The sequence below is a fragment of the Perognathus longimembris genome, chromosome 2, assembly GCF_023159225.1.
Source record: "Perognathus longimembris pacificus isolate PPM17 chromosome 2, ASM2315922v1, whole genome shotgun sequence".
NCBI classification, from domain to species: domain Eukaryota; kingdom Metazoa; phylum Chordata; class Mammalia; order Rodentia; family Heteromyidae; genus Perognathus; species Perognathus longimembris.
Window position 1 is genome coordinate 34691527 of NC_063162.1, and position 23744 is coordinate 34715270.

General features: G+C 32.6%; 1 protein-coding gene across 15 annotated transcripts in view; it reads right to left on the reverse strand.

Annotated features, from left to right (window-relative positions):
• Window positions 1–406: 406 nt before the first annotated feature.
• The window catches only part of Pcdh15 (protocadherin related 15), a 443526-nt gene continuing 420188 nt past the window's right edge, over window positions 407–23744 (reverse strand). For 4 of the 15 annotated variants that reach the window (XM_048338788.1, XM_048338791.1, XM_048338784.1 and 1 more), the window contains 5 exons: window positions 23058–23276; window positions 20538–20546; window positions 19571–19723; window positions 17400–17405; window positions 13983–15456 (listed from right to left, as the gene is read on the reverse strand). In XM_048338788.1, coding sequence (XP_048194745.1) covers window positions 13983–15456; window positions 17400–17405; window positions 19571–19723; window positions 20538–20546; window positions 23058–23276 — 1861 coding nt within the window. Of the gene's footprint in view, window positions 1027–2216; window positions 3078–4057; window positions 4171–4980; window positions 5052–8604; window positions 8644–9945; window positions 9965–12169; window positions 12236–13982; window positions 15457–17399; window positions 17406–18940; window positions 18959–19570; window positions 19724–20537; window positions 20547–23057; window positions 23277–23744 lie in introns of those variants that run through there. The other 11 variants (XM_048338787.1, XM_048338783.1, XM_048338790.1 and 8 more) reach the window with 9 other exon arrangements.

A 23744-nucleotide genomic window follows, 5' to 3' on the forward strand; every position in this document is an offset into this window, starting at 1 on the left:
CTCTATTATTTATTCAAAAATTCAAGAGAGTATAGACAACAGCCAGATAAATCTGATATCTATAAAAATCCTCTAATGGTTTTTCCATTTTCTCTATGAAAAATTGTTTACTCAAAAATATCCTAGGAACTAGAAGTTAAGCACAATCTGCATTAACCAAAAATATATGAATGAATTTTCAGTAAATTATTTCTTGTTTATTAAAGTGAAAAATAATCAAAGACTGAACAAAACAACTCAATGTTTAAATGGTATATTTTTAAGTGACTGGAGTCAACCCCAAAAGAATGTCTTGGAATAATAATTTGATACAAATGTGAGTGCAAATCTCTTTTAATTTTAAAGCATACTACTCAAAGTTTGAGCTTGTGTGCACGATATAAATCCCATACAATGTTTTCTCATTAATAATAAAAAAGCACAGTTCATTAAAAAAATGAAGTAATAATTAAAGTAACTTAAAAAAAATGTTGGTCACAGTTTTGTCATTGGTATGTGGAGGTTGTTCCAAGGACCCATCCAGAGTTCTTCCTCATCAGACTGTGTGTGGTCACTATGGAATTCAAAAGTCTCCTTCATGTTCTTACTGTCAGTCATGGACTCCTGTTCAGTGGTGCTTCTCAGCCTGGGCGCCAAAGGTTTTGCTGTAATACTGTCAGTCACCACGGGGCAAGGGGCAAATGTGACCAAGGTTGGTCTTTTGGTCATTTTCTCAGTGGAAAATGGCCCCTTTGACAAAGTGTTCAGAAGAACCTTCTCCTCCTGTGTCACAGCCAACTTGTCTAACTTCTTAAAGTGTCTCCCCTGTCGGACAGGGGAAGGGACTTTCAAGTTATCAGTGAGACAGGAACGCCGGGTTCTCACCACAGAACCATTCTGTGCAATGTAGATATTGCCATTGATGTTACTGTGGATGCTGGGATTGTGAAAACGGTTTCTCTGACACTCAGGAGCGCTGTCTTCTCCAGTTGAACTGCTTTCATACTCTCCATTAACAACTAACTTGATCATTCTTCTTCTTGCCCACTGGGGGAAGGAAAAGGCACATTAGTCATTATCGAAGGACTGAAAATGACACAGACTTCAATGCCTGTGAGGTTCAAAACAATGACAGTGAGAAAGCAATTCAAGGCAAATCAATCAGAAGTAAAAAAAAGGAAGCATCTTTTTTTATTAATAATTGCCTGTTTCTATAGGTCCTTATTGGTTTCAGAGTTAGAAATGTTTGTATAAAGAATTGGAAAAAGCCAAAGTTTTTTGTGTAGTCTAGTCCATACAGTTAAAATACCCCAATTTTTTAGTTCATCACACTTAGAACCTGTCAACTTAAAAAAAGTCTTTTTAGTGTGCACAATATGTACAGTGTTGCACAAACCTGAAAGATTGTTATTTATAAACTTTCCTGTTGTAATAACTAGAGGACAATAAGTCTTTTCAACAACTCAAGGAAAGGAGAAAAAGTATCATTTCTTTTTTTTCTCAAGATAGCATTGCATTTGGGCATTTGGGGATACATGAACTATTAACACTAGCACTGAGTGCACCATGCATTCTGGTTTCCAGAAAGATATTTCAAATTTATTGGGCTAAATATCCAGAAAAAAAACTGTGAACTGTTTTTGTAAGATTCACTTAACTCATATCTTGAAAAACAATACTGATAGTAATTTTCAATTTTTAAAACTTTGCCTCTGATTTAATTCATAATATTTGAAAATGGCAGGGTACAAACCTCTTTGAACATGTGTATATCATCTTTGATAAATACTGTTGACTGGTGAAATTTACATATGTGCAAAAGCAGACTGTTGGTGTGTCATCTGTTGCCCCTTGTTTCAGTAATTACTTTGCAGAGATGATAGTAAATATGTGTATGTATATACTCAGGTCATCTATTCCAGTAGATGGGTATGAGTGATAACACAAAATGCTGCATTGCATTAATGACAATCTTGCTGCACTACCATAAGTACTAACTTACTGTATGCATGTTCTTGATTGCAATTAGAGGAACTATGAATAAGTCATCTTTTAACATATGGACCTATTTGGTCACATATATATCAACATTTTACTGACTGTTTCTGATCTAAAGAAGGATTGCAATCAAAGTCAATTTCCTCTCCTTCAAGAGTCACCTCAGAGAACACAGAGAAAGAAGTCACTGCACACAAGAGCACTCATCACTGCAAAACTCACACCTACTGTGATCTCTTTCAAAGTGCTGTGTTATAACCTTCTGAGTTTGCTCCTGGGAACTTCTGTTGGGTTGCATTCTTGGCCCTGTCATAGTCTGGCACCTGGAAACCCCATGGGCCTCCTGTCTGACTCTCACTACTACTGGAGCTACTGCTGACTGATTCAGATTCTTCTTCACTCTCCACACCTCCTTCTACTGAAGCTGATTCAGCACTGCCCTCCTCAGGGACATCATGACCTTCAAAGTCTGTGGAAGCTTCCACAGGGGCTAATTCACTTTCCTCTTCTTCTGCATGCTCTTCTTCTGCTGCTTCTTGGGGCTCTTCTTCAAGCTTTTCAGGTGGTTCCTCCTTTCTGCCTTTGACTTTGGTGACCTCCTCTACAACTGGCCTTCTTCGTGCTAGAAAAATGTTTCTTCTTGCTTTTTCTTCCTCGGACTCGGTGGATTCTGACTCTTCTTCGGATTCAGGGGTGGAACTCTCCTCCTCCTCAGAGGGAGTCTCCGACTCCGACTCCTCTTCAGTGGTCTCAGACTCACTGAACTCGGATTCCTCTTCACTGTATTCCGTGTAGTCACTTGAGGACTCCTCCTCTGATTCCACTGTGCTTTCCGTAGCCTCCTCTTGATCTAGAGTTAGCCTCAAGTAATCTTTATCTTCTTCCTCAAGGCGTCTTTGCCACTCTTCCCCTTCCAGGTCAACAACGCCCCTTTTTTCTGCTAGTCCTCTGACTTTCTTAAAAATCATTGGGAATATCCTTGCCCTCTTCCAGGTCGTGTGTGGAGGTTCTGCTGGTGGTGGCTTTTCAATAGTTACAACTACCTCCTCCTCGCTAGGCTCTCTAACTTCAATCTTTGGCTTAATTTTCTTTGGTCTCTCCTGAAAATTGTGAAAAACGCAATTGAAGTTTTAATTTTAGAAATAGTCACCTGGTGGCCTTGTCCTATATAAGTTAAAATGCTAATTAATGACCTTGTCCTATATAAATTAAATGCAAATTAATCTTCAAGATGATAACCTGATTCAAGGAATATAACCGATTAAAAAAAAACAACTACAAAATTATGTAGTGCTTTTAGAAAGAGGGTGATTAACAGAGTAAATTATTGTCTCTAAACTTTATCCGACAAAAATTGAATGATTTTTTATACTACTTAAAGTTGCTTTTCTATCTTAAATCTATTTAAGATAATTCTATTTAAGATTTTGGCAGATAGCTGTATGCAGTAACTTTAGCTAAAGTTTAGGAAACTTTCTAACTCATAAAAATATGTTAGGTCATTTGAAAGCTATGTGAAATATTAGTTTCTATTAGTTTCTTAAGTTCTGAACAGGGTAAAGCCACAAGAATATTTGTTGTTTGTTTTGTATTTGTTAGTTTCGGGGAAAATAAATTGCCAAATTTTTTTGCAGGTCAGGTGAAAGAATTTGACTGAAATAAGTAATGGAATTCAATGTGAATTACAGAATGTCTTCAAAAACATTACATAAATATTTATCCTTCCCTGATAATTGAAATTAAATGACTATAGTTCTGGGAATCTTTGTTTGCAGGGAGCAAAGAAAAAAAGTAAATGTTGTATTATGTAATTTTAAGTATATTCAATCAGGATATTATCATCATACAGAAGCACTTAGAATTCTATGAAGCAAAATTCAATGTAGCCTTTCATAGATGTTTGACATTGTGAAGAAGAGAAAATTTTTGAACTATTTCAGATCAATTTCCTTCTATAGATGACACAATGAAATTGATAGCATTTAGTATGTATTCTTTCTCAATTTTGAACCACTTTCTAGTCTATTTTCCAAACATGATGGAAAATATTATTCTTTACTACCTTATATAATACTACTAATTACCTCTTCCTCTTCATATTCCTCCTCAGCTTCGCCAACCACCTCACCATACTCCTCTTGTCCAGCAGGGGGCAGCAATCGGCGACGACTTCCATATTGAGGCATTTCATACCTGTAATAAAACTTAGAACTTAAACAGGTTTTCATAGGCTCAGAGTAGAATCTACCATGAATTGCTTGGGTTGCTTTCCTTTTCTTCCTCATTTAATCAATAGATGTTTTATTCAGCATCTGTTAAGCTCATTGTAAATTAATTATGTATCTACGGGATAATAACTACTACCTGAGAATCAATGATTTTTGGCAAAATGATATCCTGAAATAACAATAAAAAAAAGAGTGGAGTTACTTCAGATATAAATTTTGGGAAAGGTTAGAATGAGGATAAAGGAATAATGAACCTTAGTTAGATGAAGAACCCAAAATAAAAAAGTAGGTTATTTCTAAACTTGTAATAGGTTAGAACATGATGCATGTATGTATATGTATTCAAATATTCATATAAATGTATATGAATGTGCATAATTTCTGAAATAGTACTAGATTTATATACACATATGTATATGAACTTAAACATATCTTCTCTTTCTAAATTTCCCTTCAACACACTTCAGGAAGACTGACTGGATAAAGTGACATACATATCATGTAAAAATGGTGAATTTAGGAATTGAGCAAACATATTTGACTTCAATTTCCAATTTAAATAATTTAAAACAACTTTACAACCTTCCTAGAAGCATGACCAATGTTAATATCTAAAAACATGGCTAAAAAATTAGCTGCAATTAAAGCTATATACATTATACATTTTCACATATAAATTTAATTGCTTTTTAAAATAAATGCTATTAATACCATTCAAATTAAGAACACTTTATAAATTACAATAAAATTCTGAATAAAAAGGCTGAAGATGTACCCATGCTCATAACTGTAATAATCTTGTCCATATTCCTGGCCAGGATCAATCCCAGACTCCATGGATAACTCCTAATGTTCAAAAAGAGAAATGCATTTGAAAAAAAGTTCTTACTGGATGTCAGCTCAAAGTAAGAATTTCATACCCAGTGTCCAATGAGTCCCAAAACATTCCTGTCAAAGTAATTTAGCTATAAATGTTAGTCAAATATATTTAAGTTTTTCTCTGACTTCAATGATTTTACAAAAAGATAAAATTATCAGAACTTATTGGGGGTAGCACATTTTACTGATGATGATCTGTTAAAATATCCAGAGGTGTATTTTTTTTTGTTTTTGCATATCTTTTAAAATTACAAGGAGAAAATCAGTATTTCACGATATCTAAATTTATTGACTGACTTTAACATTGAAGAAAGCCATGACATTAATTTTACTCTAATAATTTCCTTGTACCTGGTATTCTTCCTTTAGAATAATTTTAATGAAATTACCAAATGGAAATGATTTACTAATTAATATTTTGACTTAATGTGTGATAACTTACAAAGATATTTACATCTTAAAACATAGAATCCTAATCCCAAATTTGATTTTTTTTAATAAATGATTTGTTGGAGTAGAGATATGACTAAGATTTCTACAACTAAACTCAAACTAATTATTTCATAAAAAGTTTGTTCTGTATAGAAATGTATTTCTAGGCTGGGAGGTAGCTTACTGGGAAAGAACTAGCCTAGTAATTGTACTCTCCTGGGTTTTGTCCCTAATGCAAAATAAGAAAGCCAAATACAGTTAAACAAGCTTTTCTTATGCTACACAGAAGGAAACATTTTCAAATGCCTAGTAAATTTGATTTATTTATGCTTCTCTGTTGAATTTTATTTTAATATGATAAACAGATTAAATACCAACTGTCAACCATGTTCTATTTGCAGTGGAGGAAGAGAGGAAAAACTGTAAGTATCCACAGGATCCCATTTAGGGAGCCTGCCAAAGGCCATGTGGATATTTATAACCTCATTCCTGGACCACACAAAATTATCACATTAGACCTCTGGATCATATGAAGCCGACTGAAAAGCATATATGTCTGTCCTTTCCTATAGCAAATGGTTTTGCAGGTCTTACATGGCCAGTGCTTCCTACACAGAGATTATCTACTATTTATAAGCATAAATTTTGTTAATAGAGATAAAGTATGAGTTAAGGAGAATCACCATCCTCTGAAGTCTTAGTGTGGAAATTCATAACCTGAATGACGAATATGGACAGTGACTTTTAGTTGTACTAAGATTGTCCATCATCATTTAAAAAAAGATTATATTATTTGGGGTTTTTTATTAATTAAATTTTGTTGACAAGGTGTTGTGCGAAAGGGGTACAGTTACATAATAGGGCAGTGAGTACATTTCTTGTGATATCTTATACCTTCATTCTTATTTGTTAAGTTATTTGTTAAATAATTATTTGTTAACTCAATCCTATCAGAGAATGCTTTTGTGAGCATAGGACAATATTTCCATAAGCCTAGGAGTTAATGTTACAGCCTCCTGCCATCTAATACAATATCTCTTGGTTGATATTGCACCACTAACCACACTGTTCTATAGATGAATCCAAAATTACCATGGAATCTTCCACTTACACACTTTTGTTTTGATCTCATTATTATTTACACTACACATGGATTCTTAAAGTCATTTAATTTTATAATCACAGTGCTCTTCTAGTATGTTACCAGAAGACTACATTTTCCAGAGAGATTGTAAACCATTTCCTGAGGACTCCATAATGTTAAAAATAGTTCAATTTACCAAAATAACTAAAACATTGAAAATAACTAGCAATGCTGTATGCTGACTGGGAGGGAAACAGAACAACTCACTTTCTTAACATCCGGAGATGTGATCAATTTGTCAAATGGTAGAAAATGGGTAGCAATGGTATCAGAGGTAAATCATATGCAACTCTCTTTCAAAGGTTAGTTAGCTTAAATAAAGCATGAAACACTGGATCTTTTTTTTTCTTGTCACTCTGACTCTAATGATTTGTCTTGTACAATCTGACTCTTTTTAGAAATCTATATAAAAATACAATAAAGGGATTTTATTAAAATATCAAATGGATTATATTATTTTGAAAATTCAGGGTTTTTGTTTCTGCTGTTCACACAGACAGGATAAAACTAGCTTTGAGTATTAGAAGCATTTGCACTGCTACAACAATTGCAACTCTCATTTACTGGGTGACTTTCTATTTTTTTCCATTTGCAGGACCAGAAACGTGTTCAATATTACTACAAACACTTTTAGAACAAAAAGAAAGATGTGTATCTTGACTAGGGTCACACATTCAGTAATTTACATTTAGACTTTTAATGCTATTATTCCAATTCAGAGTTATAAGACAGCTTCTTCATAAAATTTTGTTTAAAAGCTCATAAAATATGAATTTTCTCATAACTCAATGTACAAATGCTTTTCTGTAGCAAAGAAATGATTTACTCTAAGAAAGTGAATTAAATGTTTGTAGATGAAGCTCATTATTTCCTTATGTATATAACTGTAACCCCACTGTTCATCACCTTGACAATGAAATGAAACTAAAAAAAAATCAGCCTAACCATAGCAATGCACACCTGTAATCCCAGCACTCAAGAGACTGAGGTAGGCATATTTTGAATTCAATGCCAGTCTGAGCTACATATCAAGTCTGTCTCAACAATGAAAAATAAAATACCCTAAATATATCACAAAGAAATGAGTATTTAAAATTACTACTTTAGAAGTTGGAAGTTTAGCAGTATAAATACATGCTAGATGACTCTGAAAAACCTGCTGCAGCATGAGAATATTCCATTCATTAGGCATTTTAAAATACCATAAGGCAGTGCTACAAATCTGGACAGATGTTGACATTCTTCATTCATGTTTTGCCTAATAGAAGCCTGACTTCAATCATGCTGTTACTTAATTCTTATACATTATGAAAAATAACTACTGATGAGGTTCTATGAGTCATTTTATTCAATGACAGTTTATTTTTAATAGGTCTATCTGTCTAGTTTCCAGACAACAAAGGTACAAATTTAGAATCTGAGTGATTAGCAAGCAGTAGGGAGGTAATTAGAATCTCTTTCTTTGTCTGTCTCTCTCTCTATATATTTATCATCATACTGGAGTTTGAACTCAGGGCTTTATGCTTGCCTCAGTATTTAGGCTTCACTCTCTCTCTAGTACTCCAGAGGCAAGTTGCTACTATTCCTAGCTTTCTCTGTAGAGGTGGACTCTTCTGAACGTATTTGCCTTGAATTTCTATGTTCCAAGTCTGAGACTTTAGGACAGGCACAAAGGACCATATTACCTATCCACTAAGAAGGGAATCTCATGAACATTCTATCTTGTTTGTCCTCCAGTTTTGATTCTCCTATTCTCATCCCCTCAATATAAAAGACCGTAGGTGCTAAGGAGCAATACCTAGACTGTTTTATTCATTAAAAAGTTTGAAAACAACCTTTGCTCTCCCACCTGCTCTGTGTTTTTGTGAGATGGATATACATAAAAGAATTAAAGTTAAATGAAATTATTCAAAGATTTAGTGAAGTTGAAAAGAAAATTGATACCTCTGGTTTAAGAAGAGAAGGCCTCAGCAGTTGTTGGTGCTACCAAAGGAAATTAAAATAGAAAAAAAAAAGATTTAGAAAGTAGTTTCATTGGAAAAGAGAGAACATAAGTGAGTAAAGAGCAGAAAAAAAAAGCAATCACTTAAAACTTGTTACTGTGGGATTATGGTTCATTAATCATTCTACAGCTACCAAATAAGCTAATGTAGTTAATACCAAAGAATAAATAATATTTGAGATAATTCTTTATAAAAATATAATGTGATAAATAATCTCTTTGTTTTGATTTTATCACTGTTTTAGCTACCATCAAATTTAACACCTTTAATAAATAGAATTTTATGGAGATCCCTTGCACTTAAGAGTGCAATTATTCATACTTCAAAAATACTTTTTAAATATTATATAATTATTTTTAAAAGCTTTACTTTATATTATCCTTTTTTCTCTTCAACAGTAATAATAAGCTTCATCTTTCCAATGGGAAGAAGAATAGAACTTACATATGATACTGTTGTAATGTGTTAAAAAACATATGTAAGACATGGTACTCTTTCATTCTTCTTAAGACAGAGATGCTGGTGAGTCAGGCTAATTGTTATTTATTTAAAAAGAACAGACACTTAAGTTCAAGATGCTCTGATACAATCTATAGAATAGTAGGCTCATCATTGAAAAAATAATTATTCATTTAAGCATTCAACTTGATTCTTATATAATCTAGAGTTATGGTTTTTAAATTATAAGCCAAACTGGTCATGTACTGTTTTTTTTTCCTTTCTTGGCTGAGAAACTGAATGGTAAACAAAACTGGGTTCTCAATGACTTACTGCTAACTGTATTGTCACTGTTTCAAGCCAGAGAGAAATATAATATGCACTATATTCTTGCAGATAAGGAGTCATCATTATAACAAGATAGAAATCCCAGAGCTTTTTTTTTGAAAACAGTATTTCAGACCATTCTAATTGCTCTGAGTTAAACAATATAATATGTCAAGATCTAATTTAATGAGTAGGGTATAAAAAAATGTTACCTTACAACTTCTAAATATACTTATGTAATTGAAAAACAAATGTAGAAGAGTATCACATTACTGAATAATTGAAATCTAGGACCAAATAAATGTATTCAAGAAAATATAAGCAATTGATGTGCATTCACACATTCAATAACAAACTTAAAATCCTAGAGCATAGAAACAACAGAGAAAAGGAAAAGCAAAACTGTGATTGAGTAAGAGGAAAAGTATGTAGTTGAAAAGAAAGTATATTAGTTCTACCTTCTCTGTAAGCAATTCCCTTGTAAGCTTGTTAAAACATAACAACTCTCAGCCCTTACCTCTGATGCATAAACTCTCCTGAAAGGGAGAAATAAAGAAATGAGAATTACATACATTGGAATTTAAGATTAGGTAATCCTATAAGACAGGGGCCATTTAAAATATGTTGAGTAAAAACGTGATGGTTTTTACTAAAACTGTCTCAGTGAGAAATGTATTTTAAGAATTTTGTAAGACTGGAAGATCAAGTTTTATGCTTGAGCAACTAACAACAATTAAAAGCCACAGAGAATCATTTCATATAAACAATCTACAAAGTCTATTTTTTTCAAAAGTTCTTTTTGGGCATGGGAATATGGCCTAGTGGCACGAGTGCTTGCCTCATATACATGAAGCCCTGGGTTCGATCCCCAACACCACATATATAGAAAATGGCCAAAAGTAACATTGTGGCTCAAGTGGCAGAGTGCTAGCCTTGAGCAAAAGGAAGGAACAGTGCTCAGGCCTTGAGTTCAAGGCCCAGGGTTGGCAAAACAACAAAACAAAACAAAAAACATCAAAAGTTCTTTTTATAATATGCTTGGACTCTCTCATGCTTCATTAGGATTAATATTTTATATTATCTCTGTGTGGTATACTTGAAGCATAAAATATTAATCGGGAAAATAAATGTTTCTTACATAAAGAATGCAATAATTACTGAATAAAGCATAACTATCCAACTAAAATATATAGTTTCAATTGATCATATTTTTTCTATTTATATTAACAATGATGCTAAGCGTCCAGGGTTAAAATATTAGCTACCTTTCAATGTGAATTGTATTATTAGAGTGAAGGTAAACAAGGTTTTAAACGTATAATAGTTAAACATTCAAAACACAGAATAGTAAAGCTTATATATCACATGATAGTAAAATAGTTGACTGAATTTGATAGGAAAAGAGAGCATGACATATTCAATGTGAATCAATTACGGAATTTTCTGTTCTTTATGAGTTAAACAGTTATCTCACTTATTAAACTGCGGTTGTTGATCATTCTATGCAGAATTAATGTAAAACATATGTAATGGAGATTTTTATAAATACATAAAAACACTTTTCGAAAGTCCAAGAAAACAGTTTCTAGAATACTTTTTACATCTGTAGTTGAAATAGATGAATAAATCTATTTATTTAAAATCATATTAACATAGTGGATTACTCAGTGAAACTGTTGGTAATATGGATAATATAATTATATTAAATTCTATTTAGAATTTAACATTGGATTTTAGAGTTCTTACTGATTTCTCGCAGTATTTTTGGGAAATCATAAATTTTAGACCTATTCAACAGCTGCTCAAATTCTCTTTCAAAACTAGTGAAAATTCCTCTTTAAATTTTAATAATGACAGCTGAGTCACATACATCACATGAAAAGTATCCAAGGACAGATACTTACTTTGTTTTAAAGGATATTTAGTTGTTTCCATTTATTAACACTATTGCCAATAAGTGTCAGAAGTTTTAAATTAATAGATTTAAGGACACTGTTTCCATTAGTCTAATAGCACCCCACCCCTTTAGTGGTTATTTATGCTGCCTGTTTTAGTTCAAAGGCAGAAAAATATGTGACAGAATTATTATTTATAATTTTCTTCATTCTTTCCACATTGTCTATAAAACCATTGAAAACATTTAAGTGCATGTTTTATGTAATTTTTAAAGCAAATGTGTATTATTAATTTTCCATTCAATGTGTATTGTGCTTACTTTTTCGTAATGAAAAGTATATGGTAGTCTTTACTATATTTTAAATGAGGCATCTACATTCATAATGCATTAAAGAAAGCTTAACAAATGCATAGATATAAAGATTCTTAGAGACTTTTTTTTTACTTTTTAGGGGCTGCAAACTGAGCAAGAAAAAATGTTTCAAATTCTGCATTGCATTAATATTTATGAGACTTATATAGAATATGTTTAATGGATTTATTGAAGTTAGAAAAATCCAAATATAATCTAAAAACTGTATTAAATATAAAATTGTTGGAATGTTCCATTGTTAATATATAAAATACAATTTTGAGAATATACAATCACAATTACAATGTAATAGAAAGGCTCAATGTAACAATTTCATAGTGCTATGAGTACTTAAACAAAAATATTTGTATTTCTTACATACTGCGTATATTGTTGTTAAGGAATTCTCAGTTTCAAACTTGTAAAAAGGTTGTAGAAATTAGCTTAAAGAACATACAGTCACATGAAAGTTTCACACTGTGGTGAATAATACCTTGTCAGAGTCCGCCCAATAGCACAAGTTCTCATGCATATGACCAGCTGCCAACAAAAACTCCAACTGAAGTTTTTCAGTGAAAGAGAGAAAAAAGATCATGTTCAAGAATCCCAGGAAAGAAATAACTCGATTTGGATGAAAAGAATTGGAAGCAGATGGGCTAATGGAAGTAATTAAACTCACAGAATTTTTTTTATCTGATCTCAATAATTAGGAATGTCAGATTAAAACCTTAATACATGTCACATAATATATAGATTGAGCAAGACTTCGAAATGGCACATTGTAGGGCTCCCAACCTATATGATTATTCTTCGAGATATAATTATCAAACTCCAGTTTTACCTGGAGAGGTCATGATATTTCAGGTACTTAAAAGAAACGAAAAACCTTCTAATAGTACACTTAATTTATTTGTAATCATCTTTTATTTTCCTGGAACAGTCACAAAATATAATTTGTGACTGTAAATTTTTCTATATAATCTAATGTATAAAACTCCTGAATTACACATGCTTGTACCCAAGGATGAGGTTTGCCAATAAATAAAATATATTCAATGTATCTCATGAGAAAAACAAAATGACCACTTGATCATGTATTTTACATTGTGTTTCTATATGAACAAATAAGTGTTTATAGTAATGTTCATGTGTGTACAGGTATGTAATTGAGCTAAGCATGCTTAGTTCAATGTATACATTTCATGAAGAAGGTGGAAAGATAGTGATACTTAGCATGGCAAATTTTGTTAAGACTGCAAGTTAAATTCTATGATGCTGACTACTACTATAACTACAGAAATTTCTTCCTGTCATATATTTTTCTTAACATCCCTTGCCTAATGTAAGAAGCAAAGGCCTACATAAAATTGGTGGCCATTTAGCAAATACAATTCTTCTTGATTTTTATGAAAGTCATGCTTTAAACTTATTAAAATGGACATAAATATTGTCTTTTGAAGGAGAATCCCATAAAGGTCTAATTAGGGAGATGTAATAATGTGTAAAAGCAAAATAAAATAGCACTTAAAACACCTGTGGGAAAAATGAAATGGCTTACAAAAGTCAACAACTAGAGATTTATTTTCATTATAAAGAACAAAAGCAAAAACACAAGGAGAAATAAATGGAGTCAGACAGCAATTGAAACAAAAAGCAATAGATTTATCAGACCTATAAGCATATTAGCCGGTATAAAAGCAAGCCAGAATAAAGAATGATTTGCAATAAAACAGATGACTACATACTATATAGCACCTGGGGTTTATTTTGAAAAATAAAATACCTATGTCTTCTGTCATTTCCTAGAACACTAGGTACATAACATCTTACTTTGTAAGTATTTCCTCTAAGTACATAGGCTTCAAGAAAATAAGATCTAGGGTATCACTTTTAGCATATGTCGTGACAATAGTCTGATTTCTCCTAAAATATTTGTTTAAAACTACCATACAAAAGGAAAAGAAAATCACTGCATCAACATGATAAACAAGCCTTTGGTTTAAGTTGGATAACTGACTTTGATGCCCATAACTCCCCCATTAAAAATAGATTAAAATTACTTACTTTTAAAGTAACTGTAGGATAAATAATGCTATTTGGTAGTTTAAAAAGTTAAGGTAAATCTACTATGTGAGTTAGTGGTGATGATGTTAGTAATCTTTTAAATTAAAAAAAAAAGTGAAGAAAACAGCATTGCACCAAGTTTGGGGTAAGACATTGGGATCTTCCTGATATTCACATTTGAGGTTCAACTTGAAGACTATGGTCAATAAAGGATTTGCCAAATTAAGATTGGAAACGCAACATTACAGTGCAGTTGACTGACTATGAGGCTGTGTTTCAGTGCCCTCAAAATCACTGCCCAAATTCTCTTGCTTTTGTTCAGATGTCATTTCCATATTTTCTTTCTCTGAAGGACAATCTGTTGGAGGTTTTGAGATTTTTGTGAGTGAATAATTTTTTTCTATTTGACTGCACATGTTAGATACTGATTTTTCAAGTTCGGCTAGGCTTTTAATATGTTTGAAGATGCCTTTGTGTTGTCTTTGAGTGTCTGAATGACACATTGCTTTAGTTGTGGGAAGCTCTGTCGTAGAAGGCTTAATTTCCATGGAAGTTGTGATATGGGTAGTGCATCTAACAGGTGGTAAAGAGCTATAATCTGTGGTTAGACCTGCTGCTGAAGAAGGAAATGGACAAGGAAGAGGGGGAAGGGGTGGAGGAAGACCAGGATTTGAATGTAGAGGAACTAAAGGAGAAGTAGTTAGGGGAGTAGAAGTATGAACAGAAAATGAGCCATGTGGTGTTTGCGGAGGAGGGAGAGGAAGGGTAAGGGGGATAGAAGACTGAGAAAACGAAAGAGAAAAAGGAGTAAGAACAAGAGAAGGATCCGTGTGAGGAGGTGGAGCGGGATGGGAAGAACATAAATGAGAGATGTTAGGTACATAGGAAGGATTTTCAAAAATATTCCTTCTTATTTCAACATCGGGTATACACGTGGGTGTGTCTCTCTTGAAGTGTAGAGTATTTGAAGTACAAGTCCTTGCGGGAGAAAGTTCCAAGGAGGAGTCGGCAGGAGAAGTGATGATACTAGATTCTGATCTGAGCTCCACAGTTCTTGAAACATTTGGCAAAGTAGAGAATGAGAAGTGAGACCAAGAGGAGGAAAAGGAGTCTGAAGATCGACACTTCAACTGTTTTGTACCTTGTGCGCTCAGTGTTTCTTTCTGCCTTATTTTTTTCTCTGTCAAGTTTACCTCTTCTGCTGTGCAAAGTGGATTGTTGCTACCTTTTTTTCTTGAATACATCTCAATGCTTTCATATTCAGCATTTTGCCTTGTGCTTTGCCAGTTAACTAGGTCTATGGTTTCTGTTCTGTGTGGAACTTTACACATCAGTCTCCTAGGTAAACTGACAGGCTGTTTCCACATCCTCTGAATTTTTTCTCTTGAGCCCCTTAGAGATTGGCTCTTTAGTTGTGTTTTGGGTAAACCCGAGTCTTCAAAATGTGCTCTCAATGAAATGTTTGAATTTGTTGATCTTTGACCTATGTTTTCTTTATAAAGGGCATTATGTGCACATAAGTCTTCCTCATCAGAAAGAAATGTGAGTTGTCTTGCAGGATTAAGTTGGTTATTCTTGAATGATCCATCTACAGGGGATGGCTTGGGTGCCTCAATGGTAGTGGGAGAAAATGGCATCACAACTTGCTGACTTTTCCTGTCTTCTGAGACTGAGTTAATTCCCCTGCTTTGTTCAAAATGGTAGAGAAGGAAAAGACTTGAAAGAAAAGAAGATAATGAAACGTAAGGAAACAGGTTGTAATATAATTTAAATGAGAAAGATGTTATATGGTTCTTATTTCTTTAATTTTTTAAAGGCCCAAGAACACTAATCTACTGAAACAAAGCACAATATTCTTTTTCCTATTCCAGTAAAAAAAAATAAATGGGAAATTTTGTAAGGTGTGATTAGCATGAGAGATTAGGTCAATTTCTAGACTTCCTTTTTAGTTAGATTAATACTGCAAAGTATACATATACAAATGTTCAGAGTTCATTTATGTATCAGGCTCCATTATCCAATCTTCAAGCAAGCATCTTAGCCTTTAATTTCATATCCTCTTCCTTGCATGAAGTTACTCAGGCTGTTACTTTTAGGTACAAAAGTTCTTGGCTATAACTAAATCACTTGGCTTTCCTATTACAGCTCACTCATCTCAATAATTTGGTCCTAGAACTAAAAATACTTTCCAATCTGTGACAAAATTTGTAAAAGTATACAGAAAATGATATTCTATTTCCCAGATTAAGAGAATTACAGTTCCCAAAGTCAGAGGGGAAAGTTTTCACAGGGTTAAAAATACAACTTAGAAATAGACTTCATGCAGCAAGTTTGAACAGACTGTTTGTTGCTGCTGCTTGAGTTTTATGCTTAATCAAATTTAACTCATTATAAGCAACACCTATCAACAGAAGGACTGTTAATGTTTCCTTCAAATCTGATCTGGCTCCATTTTTAGTCAAGACTCATCTTTAATGAAAATGTTTGTGTTAAAAGAATATTGTTTAGGTATCATTGCAAGATTTTCCCATGCATGGATAATGAATCTTAAGTATCCTTGAGGTATAACTAAAGTGGAAAAAGTCAAAGAGCACACATAAAGTGCTCCTATTGCTCTCCTAAAAAGTTGGGTAGCAGGTAGTTGTAGTGTTCTATTAAATTTTGCTCTCAGTCAAAAGAGAATGACAGGTTAAGTTTAGTAACAGTTTAATATTTGCTCACCCAGAAGGAATGAAAACAAAAGGAAATACTTTGTATAGAAAATACAGACATATTGGGGGCTGGGAATATGGCCTAGTGGCAAGAATGCTTGCTTCATATACATGAAACACTGGGTTCAATTCCTCAGCACCACATATATAGAAAACAGCCAGAAGTGGAGCTGTGGCTCAAGTGGCAGACCGCTAGCCTTGAGCAAAATGAAGCCAGGAACAGTGCTCAGGCCCTGAGTTCAAGCCCCAGGACTGGCAAAAAAAAAAAAAAAAAAAGAAAGAAAATATAGACATATTGAAGAAATAGGGTAATTGTAATAGGTTAAAGAATAAAATTGTATAGAGAGTTACAATTGATAATTTTCATTGGGTAAAAATACAATGAAAAAATTCTCTCACAAGTTTATCTGAATTATTAGGCCCTTTAGTACAACTAGAAACTGTAAGCAATTGAAATAAAGAGACAAAATATTTCTAGCTTTCCTGAGATTGGAAAGTTATTTTTCAATATATCAAAAAACATCTGACTTGGCAGTACATGGCTATTTGTTAATTCTATCTGTGGTCTAATATGATGGAAAGAAAGATATAACCATTATCTATTTATCATTTATCATCGATTTGTCTACTTCTCTGCAATCTATCTATCTATCTATCTATCTATCTATCTATCTATCAATTTATCTATAATTTATGTATCTTGACCAACTAGAAACAAAAGAAAAGTTTGAATCTATTTTCTGGCAGGCCAAATACTGTTACTGAAACATGGATTTTAAATTCATGCCATTTCATGACATTAAAAGGAAATTAAATATGGAAGATAAAAGCAAATGATCCCACAGCAAAATATGATGATTATTTTATGTGCAGTAAAAGCAGCATTTAGTTCATTCTGTTACATTTGAATTCTAATGTCCTTGTATGAGAATGATATTAATTACTTACTTATGCCTATGTTTCCACAGGTGAGAAAGAGAAAACATGTGATAGAAAAAAAAAGTTTTAACTATAGTTAATTTGCTATGATTATGAAAATACTAACAGGAAGTTGCTTTAAACAATATATACATCCAAGAAAAATAATCCACCTTTTAAATTTCTTCATGTTTATTCATTATAAAGATACTTACCAGCATTTTATATAATTGTATGGCAATTATCTGAGTTTATTATCACAAGAAATTGTTTATCATAATCTGTTTTCTAGTATGTAACATACCCTTTTATGAAACCTAGTTAATTCAATCCTGAAACATAATTATTACATATAATTAAGAACCAATCCCATGTACTATAAAACCTATTTAGTATATAGGGACTGATAAAGAATATATATTTTATTTTGGAAAAAGTGAATAAGTAGTTACTAAGATCAATATTTCAGAGAAGCAAAACTTATATTCAGTTACCAATACCATTGTGAAGATTTCATTTCCAGAATTACCTTTGTTGTTTTTCTTTTTAAAATAATAGCAACTCATTTAAAATTATTTCATTTGTCATAACTAATAAGAATTCCTACAAAATTTTCGAGTGGGTAAACAGTTCTTAAAACAAGAAAATTAAATATATAGAACTTAAAATTCTTCTGCATATATAAATCACAGCCTTCTACTGATTTAGTTTTACTACAATTTTTCAAATTATTATTTTATGTATTGTTACATGCAAACTACCATCATCAAACTATATATATTCCAGATGATGTTACATTATACCTGCTTTTGTTAAAATGAGTATGTGTCCTTCATTGATGTCCTAGTCAACACACTTACCTTTCTACTTAATACTTTATTATTTTCTAAAAATTTTTGCTAGAGTTAGGCAACATAACCAAAAAGAATCAAATATATTGGCTCAATTCCTAATTCAGCAATAAGTAAAAAAAGAGACCATTATTTTCAACTTAGTTAAAAAGTTAAAAGTATGTATTTAAAGCATGATTCCTGTATTGTTATTGTAGAAAACAATGTTATATTTCAAATCATCCTTTGTGTAATGTTAACATTAATATAGCATAAATATCAATTTATAAGTTGATATAAATTGATTTATAAATTTAAAGTTATCCAACAGTGTATGTTTGATATTACTAGTATGGTATATAGTATTAATACATCTATTTAAATTGGCTACCTTGTTAAAAGGGAGTTTCAGGAGTTTTAAGGCTTATTTTGCTCATAAATGCAAGTCTCATGGGTATATTTTAGTCCCTTCCTAGCTAAACTCTATTTTTTTTCAAATCTTTATTATCAAACTGATGTACAGAGAGGTTACAGTTTCATACGTTAGGCATTGGATACATTTACAAGGTTTCTTGAAATTAGGGATATTCTAGTTTTATATTTTTGCTCATTTACTATGTCAGGCCACATATTAGTTATTAGGAAACTTTTAAAACATAGACAAAGTAAATACTACAAAAAGGAACTTGATTATGTAAATAGCACCATTTGATAGAAAGTTTTGATTTTATAAATTAATACTTTCTTATAAAATATGTGCTTTAAAATGAGTTAGAAATCCCAAATAGTGTAGGAAAATGGTTAAGAGTAATAGATCTCTGTCAGTAACGATGAGATGGGTGTTAGTTGGTTAGTTCTTGAGTTTTTTTAATTTCATTAGATTTTCAATAGAGTATGGCTTAATATCCTAAAACAGTATCAGAAAAAGGTCCATGAATTTAAGCTATAATTTTCTTCTGATTACTAAATGGGAATTGTCTTGGAACTCAAATCAGGAATTGCCGTTTTATGACTGTGCTTTCCTCTTACCTTGTACATGAAAATATATGGTTTCCAAAATCTACTTACAGCTTTTTAGGAAACTCATTATAACCATTAAGGAAGACTGATTAAATATAATACTTATACTACAGTTCTACAACTGTATCCTCAAATGAGTACTTGAGTACTGCTTTTCTTTTCTTCTTTTTTCTCTTTCTTTTTTTTTCTTTTGTTGGCAATTAATTTTCACCATCTCTCGGCTTTTCATTTTACCTCTTTTTCAGCCGAAAAAATTAATCGAAATAAACTGCATTTTTTTTTCACCACAGATTTGAGTTAAAATCAGCCCCTAGCATCCTTTGAACCCCATCTACTGAAAAGTGTACTTACATGGTACTATCTCCCAGCTCTTCATAGAGATGCGCGCCCGGGGGCGGTGGCGGGGGTGGGGGTGCGGCCACAGGCGCAGGTGTGGGAGCTGCTGGCTTGGCTGCAGGCATTGCAGACTGAATTCGTGCTGTCTTGGTGCACTCAGCCTGGCGTCTTGGGTAAAGTAAGGTTGTCTTGTGAAACTCATTGTAGAAATTTTACAGATATCAATATCAACAGGCTGTCTTTAAATAGTGAGGTTCAGCTTCCTGAGATACCCACTTAAAAATATTTTACACCAGTGTTTGGGCTGCTAAATGGACAGAATCATCTTCTCTGGGGATCAATTCCATTCTCTAACATGTCGACTCCTTGAAGAAAGACTTTAAGTGTTAATATTAAACTCGTAGTTGGATAGCGTAAATAAGTTCTGGGGTTCCATTATTTTATAATAGGGACACTATGCAATATGTCACATATATTTACATTTTTTTTAAAATCTAGGAGAATGACCTTTGAATCATTGCCTCAAAGAAATCGCATACGCTTGAAGATAAAAATATAACTATGGGTATCCTGACTTAACAGTCATACTTTTAGTGATCATCAGTTTTCATACCATAAATATCTATTTCTCTAGGTCACTTAAAAATTAAGTAACTTATAATTTAACACATGATGGATAGTGGGTCCTTGGCTTATGAATCTCATAAAACAAGGCACAACAAAGATTTATTTCATTTCCTAGCTATTTTGACTCTATTTTATTTAAAAATAAGTATGTTTGGTATTACCTAACAGAGATTACATTCTATTGTGTGATTATTGTTGTATAATTAGGATTGTGGGGGTATTTTCTTTTTTCTTTCTTTTTTGTACTGGAATTTGAACTGAGCTATGACTTCAACTCTGCTGCTTGGGGTGGTTTTAAATAAATAAAATTTCTACTAAATGAAATTATGGATAGCACACTCATAATTATACTTACACTTTAAACCTGTTCGGGAAAGCAGTGAGCAAAAAAGAGAAAGATGTATTAGAGTATTGCATGCATTAAAGTTACAATGTTTTAACATGATTTACCCTAACTTATGAATCATTTTCAAGTTAAACTCATGAGACAGAAAAGGACATGATAGCGAAGCTAAACCCTCCAATACAACAAGTGAAAATGGAGGGGAAACATTTTTGCCTACGTTACAGTTATGAAGCTATTAAATATTTGTCACAGAAAATGAATGAATGAACCAAATGGAATAAGAAAAAGGATTAAACACAGGGATGTGAATTTTTAATTCCAATGGAGAATAGAAAAACTGAAGATGAATACTTTTTATCCTTGTTGGTTTACTTGCCATAAGAAGAATTCAAGGAAGGGAGTTATTTCTGCAATAATCACTGATTAAACCCTTGGTTTCGCACAGAAGCTGAAGCTAAGATTGAAGGAAGTCACTCTTGGACCTACACTTTTCATATTTTCTATTAATTTTGCTTTTGCTTTTCCAGACAGAGAAAATCTGAAGCTCGATCAAAGTATTTAAAAAACCACTCTTTTTATACTTTATAGGTAGAATGCAAAAGTATATGTTAAATCTTTAAATAATAGAAATTTTCTTTGTTACAAAAGCAGGGACAGATTTATTTAATGCTGTTAATCTATGAAAATCCACAACTAAGCTGAATTCATAGGTATTGAGCTGATTATTTAACGAAAAGTCTATAAAATGTTTTTTTTTTTTTTGGCCAGTCCTGGGCCTTGGACTCAGGGCCTGAGCACTGTCCCTGGCTTCTTCCCGCTCAAGGCTAGCACTCTTCCACTTGAGCCACAGCGCCGCTTCTGGCCATTTTCTGTATATGTGGTGCTGGGGAATCGAACCTAGGGCCTCGTGTATCCGAGGCAGGCACTCTTGCCACTAGGCTATATCCCCAGCCCTAAAATGTTTTTATATTAAGTATGTTAACATATCTGGAGTTTTTAGTAAATTGAGCATGACGTCCATGATTCTTTAGTTCTGATCCTTACATTGGGTGCCAAAGAATTTTTCTCCCAACTTTTATGGATAATGGAATACATTATACTTCCTATAGGAAATGAGTGAAAAGGGACAAATAGATTACAAAATACATGTGAAAATCACTGTTAAATTAATAGCTTAAAGGCTTACAAATTTTATTCAGTACTGTTTGTTCACATTTAATGTGTCAATTGAAATTTAAGGATAACCTCCAATATGTCAACTTGTTGTATTAGGAACTTAATATTGCTTTTGTGTTGAAAATATTCTTATCATTTCTTCTGGCAGGGCATGTTTTTAATTTTCTTTGCAGTTTTGAGTTATGCTGCTATATTCAACTTGAACGAAAATTGTCAATGCTTGATAGAAAAGAGCAATTATATAGAAAGATGTTACTACATTTCCTGTATATCTTCACATGATGAAAAGCAGTCATGCTGTTACTTCTTATATTTGTTATCTTGAGTACTTCATATGATTTATTACACACATTTGCTATTTCTTTTCTTTTCTGTAGCACCTTCTCATCTACTTCCTTCTTAAACTGGTCCCCATTTTCATCAAGTCATTGTGAATATAATGTCATTTCAAATGCACAGTTCATTTTCTTTGTGGGAAGAAACAGGAGGGAAAAACTGGTAGAGAGCCAGGGAATGAGGGAAGGGATGATATTTTTCAAATAGAAATATACTCTGACTTATGTAACTGTTATCCCCTGTACATCACTTTTACAATGACACTTTCTCTTAAAAAGAAACAAAACTTAACATGTAATTACAAAAAAATCATAACTCCCAATCACAAAATTTCCCATTTTTAGTGTCAAATCCAAACTATTCCTACCCTATTCTGAAATCAGTAATTTCAGAATAGTAAATATTACTTAATTCTTTTGAAGGTATAAATTTTACCTTAAAAATATACATACTGTAAATTCTTGTGTTGAACACTAGGAATAGAAAGAAATAAAGTCTCCACAGTTTAAATACACTATCAGGTATTGAAAGATAGGCTTTAGCAGTTAGTTACCCAAGAAAAAGGAAAATACATGAAACACATGTGGTCCATTATGACTTTCCATTTCCATCTCTGTGCAAGTAAATCTAATAGTATAGATGAAAACCTAAAAGGACAGTGTAGAGAAGATACAGGCCTGTATTTAGAAGTGGGAAGTATGGCATTTGTATAGTATATTATATTTTGCCAGGATACCTAATACCTTTCTTTAGGATTCTCTTTAACAAAAAGATTAGTAACAAACTCACAATTTCTAATGTAATACTTCTAGGACATAGAAACCTAGTAGAGGCATATAAACATTGAGCCCTGTATGAGAAATAAGTTTGAATTGTTATTTTTTCAACAGAGTGACTTGAACAAAGAATGACATAAGCCCAGAAGGATTACACAATAACTACAAATCTACATTACCAGATTTTTTTTCTGAGTATGTTTCTTTGGAACCATAATGTTAAGCATCCTTGAATACTTACTGTCTGTAGCTGACTAAGACCACCAGGATGGCAGGGATACAGCAGAGGATGATGATGAAGGCCAGAGCCAGCAAAGCCCCTTCTGTGTATCCTAAACTTTCTCCTCGCTTTTTAATGCTGGTGACTGCCTCTGGTGTCCGGATCTCCAGAATGCGTCCTCCTTCCCCATAATATGGCTGAAAGTCTTTATTGATATCGAGAAGTTTTCCATCCAAAAATCTTAATTGTTAGATAAACAGTAAAATGAAGGTTGTTAGAGGAAAAGGGTACATTTAAATATCAAGTATGTTTATAACAAGATTTGTGTAAGGTCTTCATAGTTTTAATGAAAGCAAACTCATTTGGAAGTGTTGACTATTAAGAAAATATACATAAAAATCAAGAAAGTGTAACAAACATCTATATAATCAATAAGAAATAATAACTAACACACATACACATACCAAAATATTAATGACAATAATTTGATATGCTTGAAGACTAGAGAAAACTGATTATTGATGTCATTGCACTACACTGAGATACTTAAAAAGTTAATCTAATGGAGTAGAATATAATAAAATAAGTTATAAAGTTTAAATATATATTTGTACAATTTATCTTTTTGTGCTGAGGAGTGTTCTGCAAGTCAAGAACTTTGCAATGCTGGTTTGATAGTCAACAGCAACATGCACAATATCGAAAACA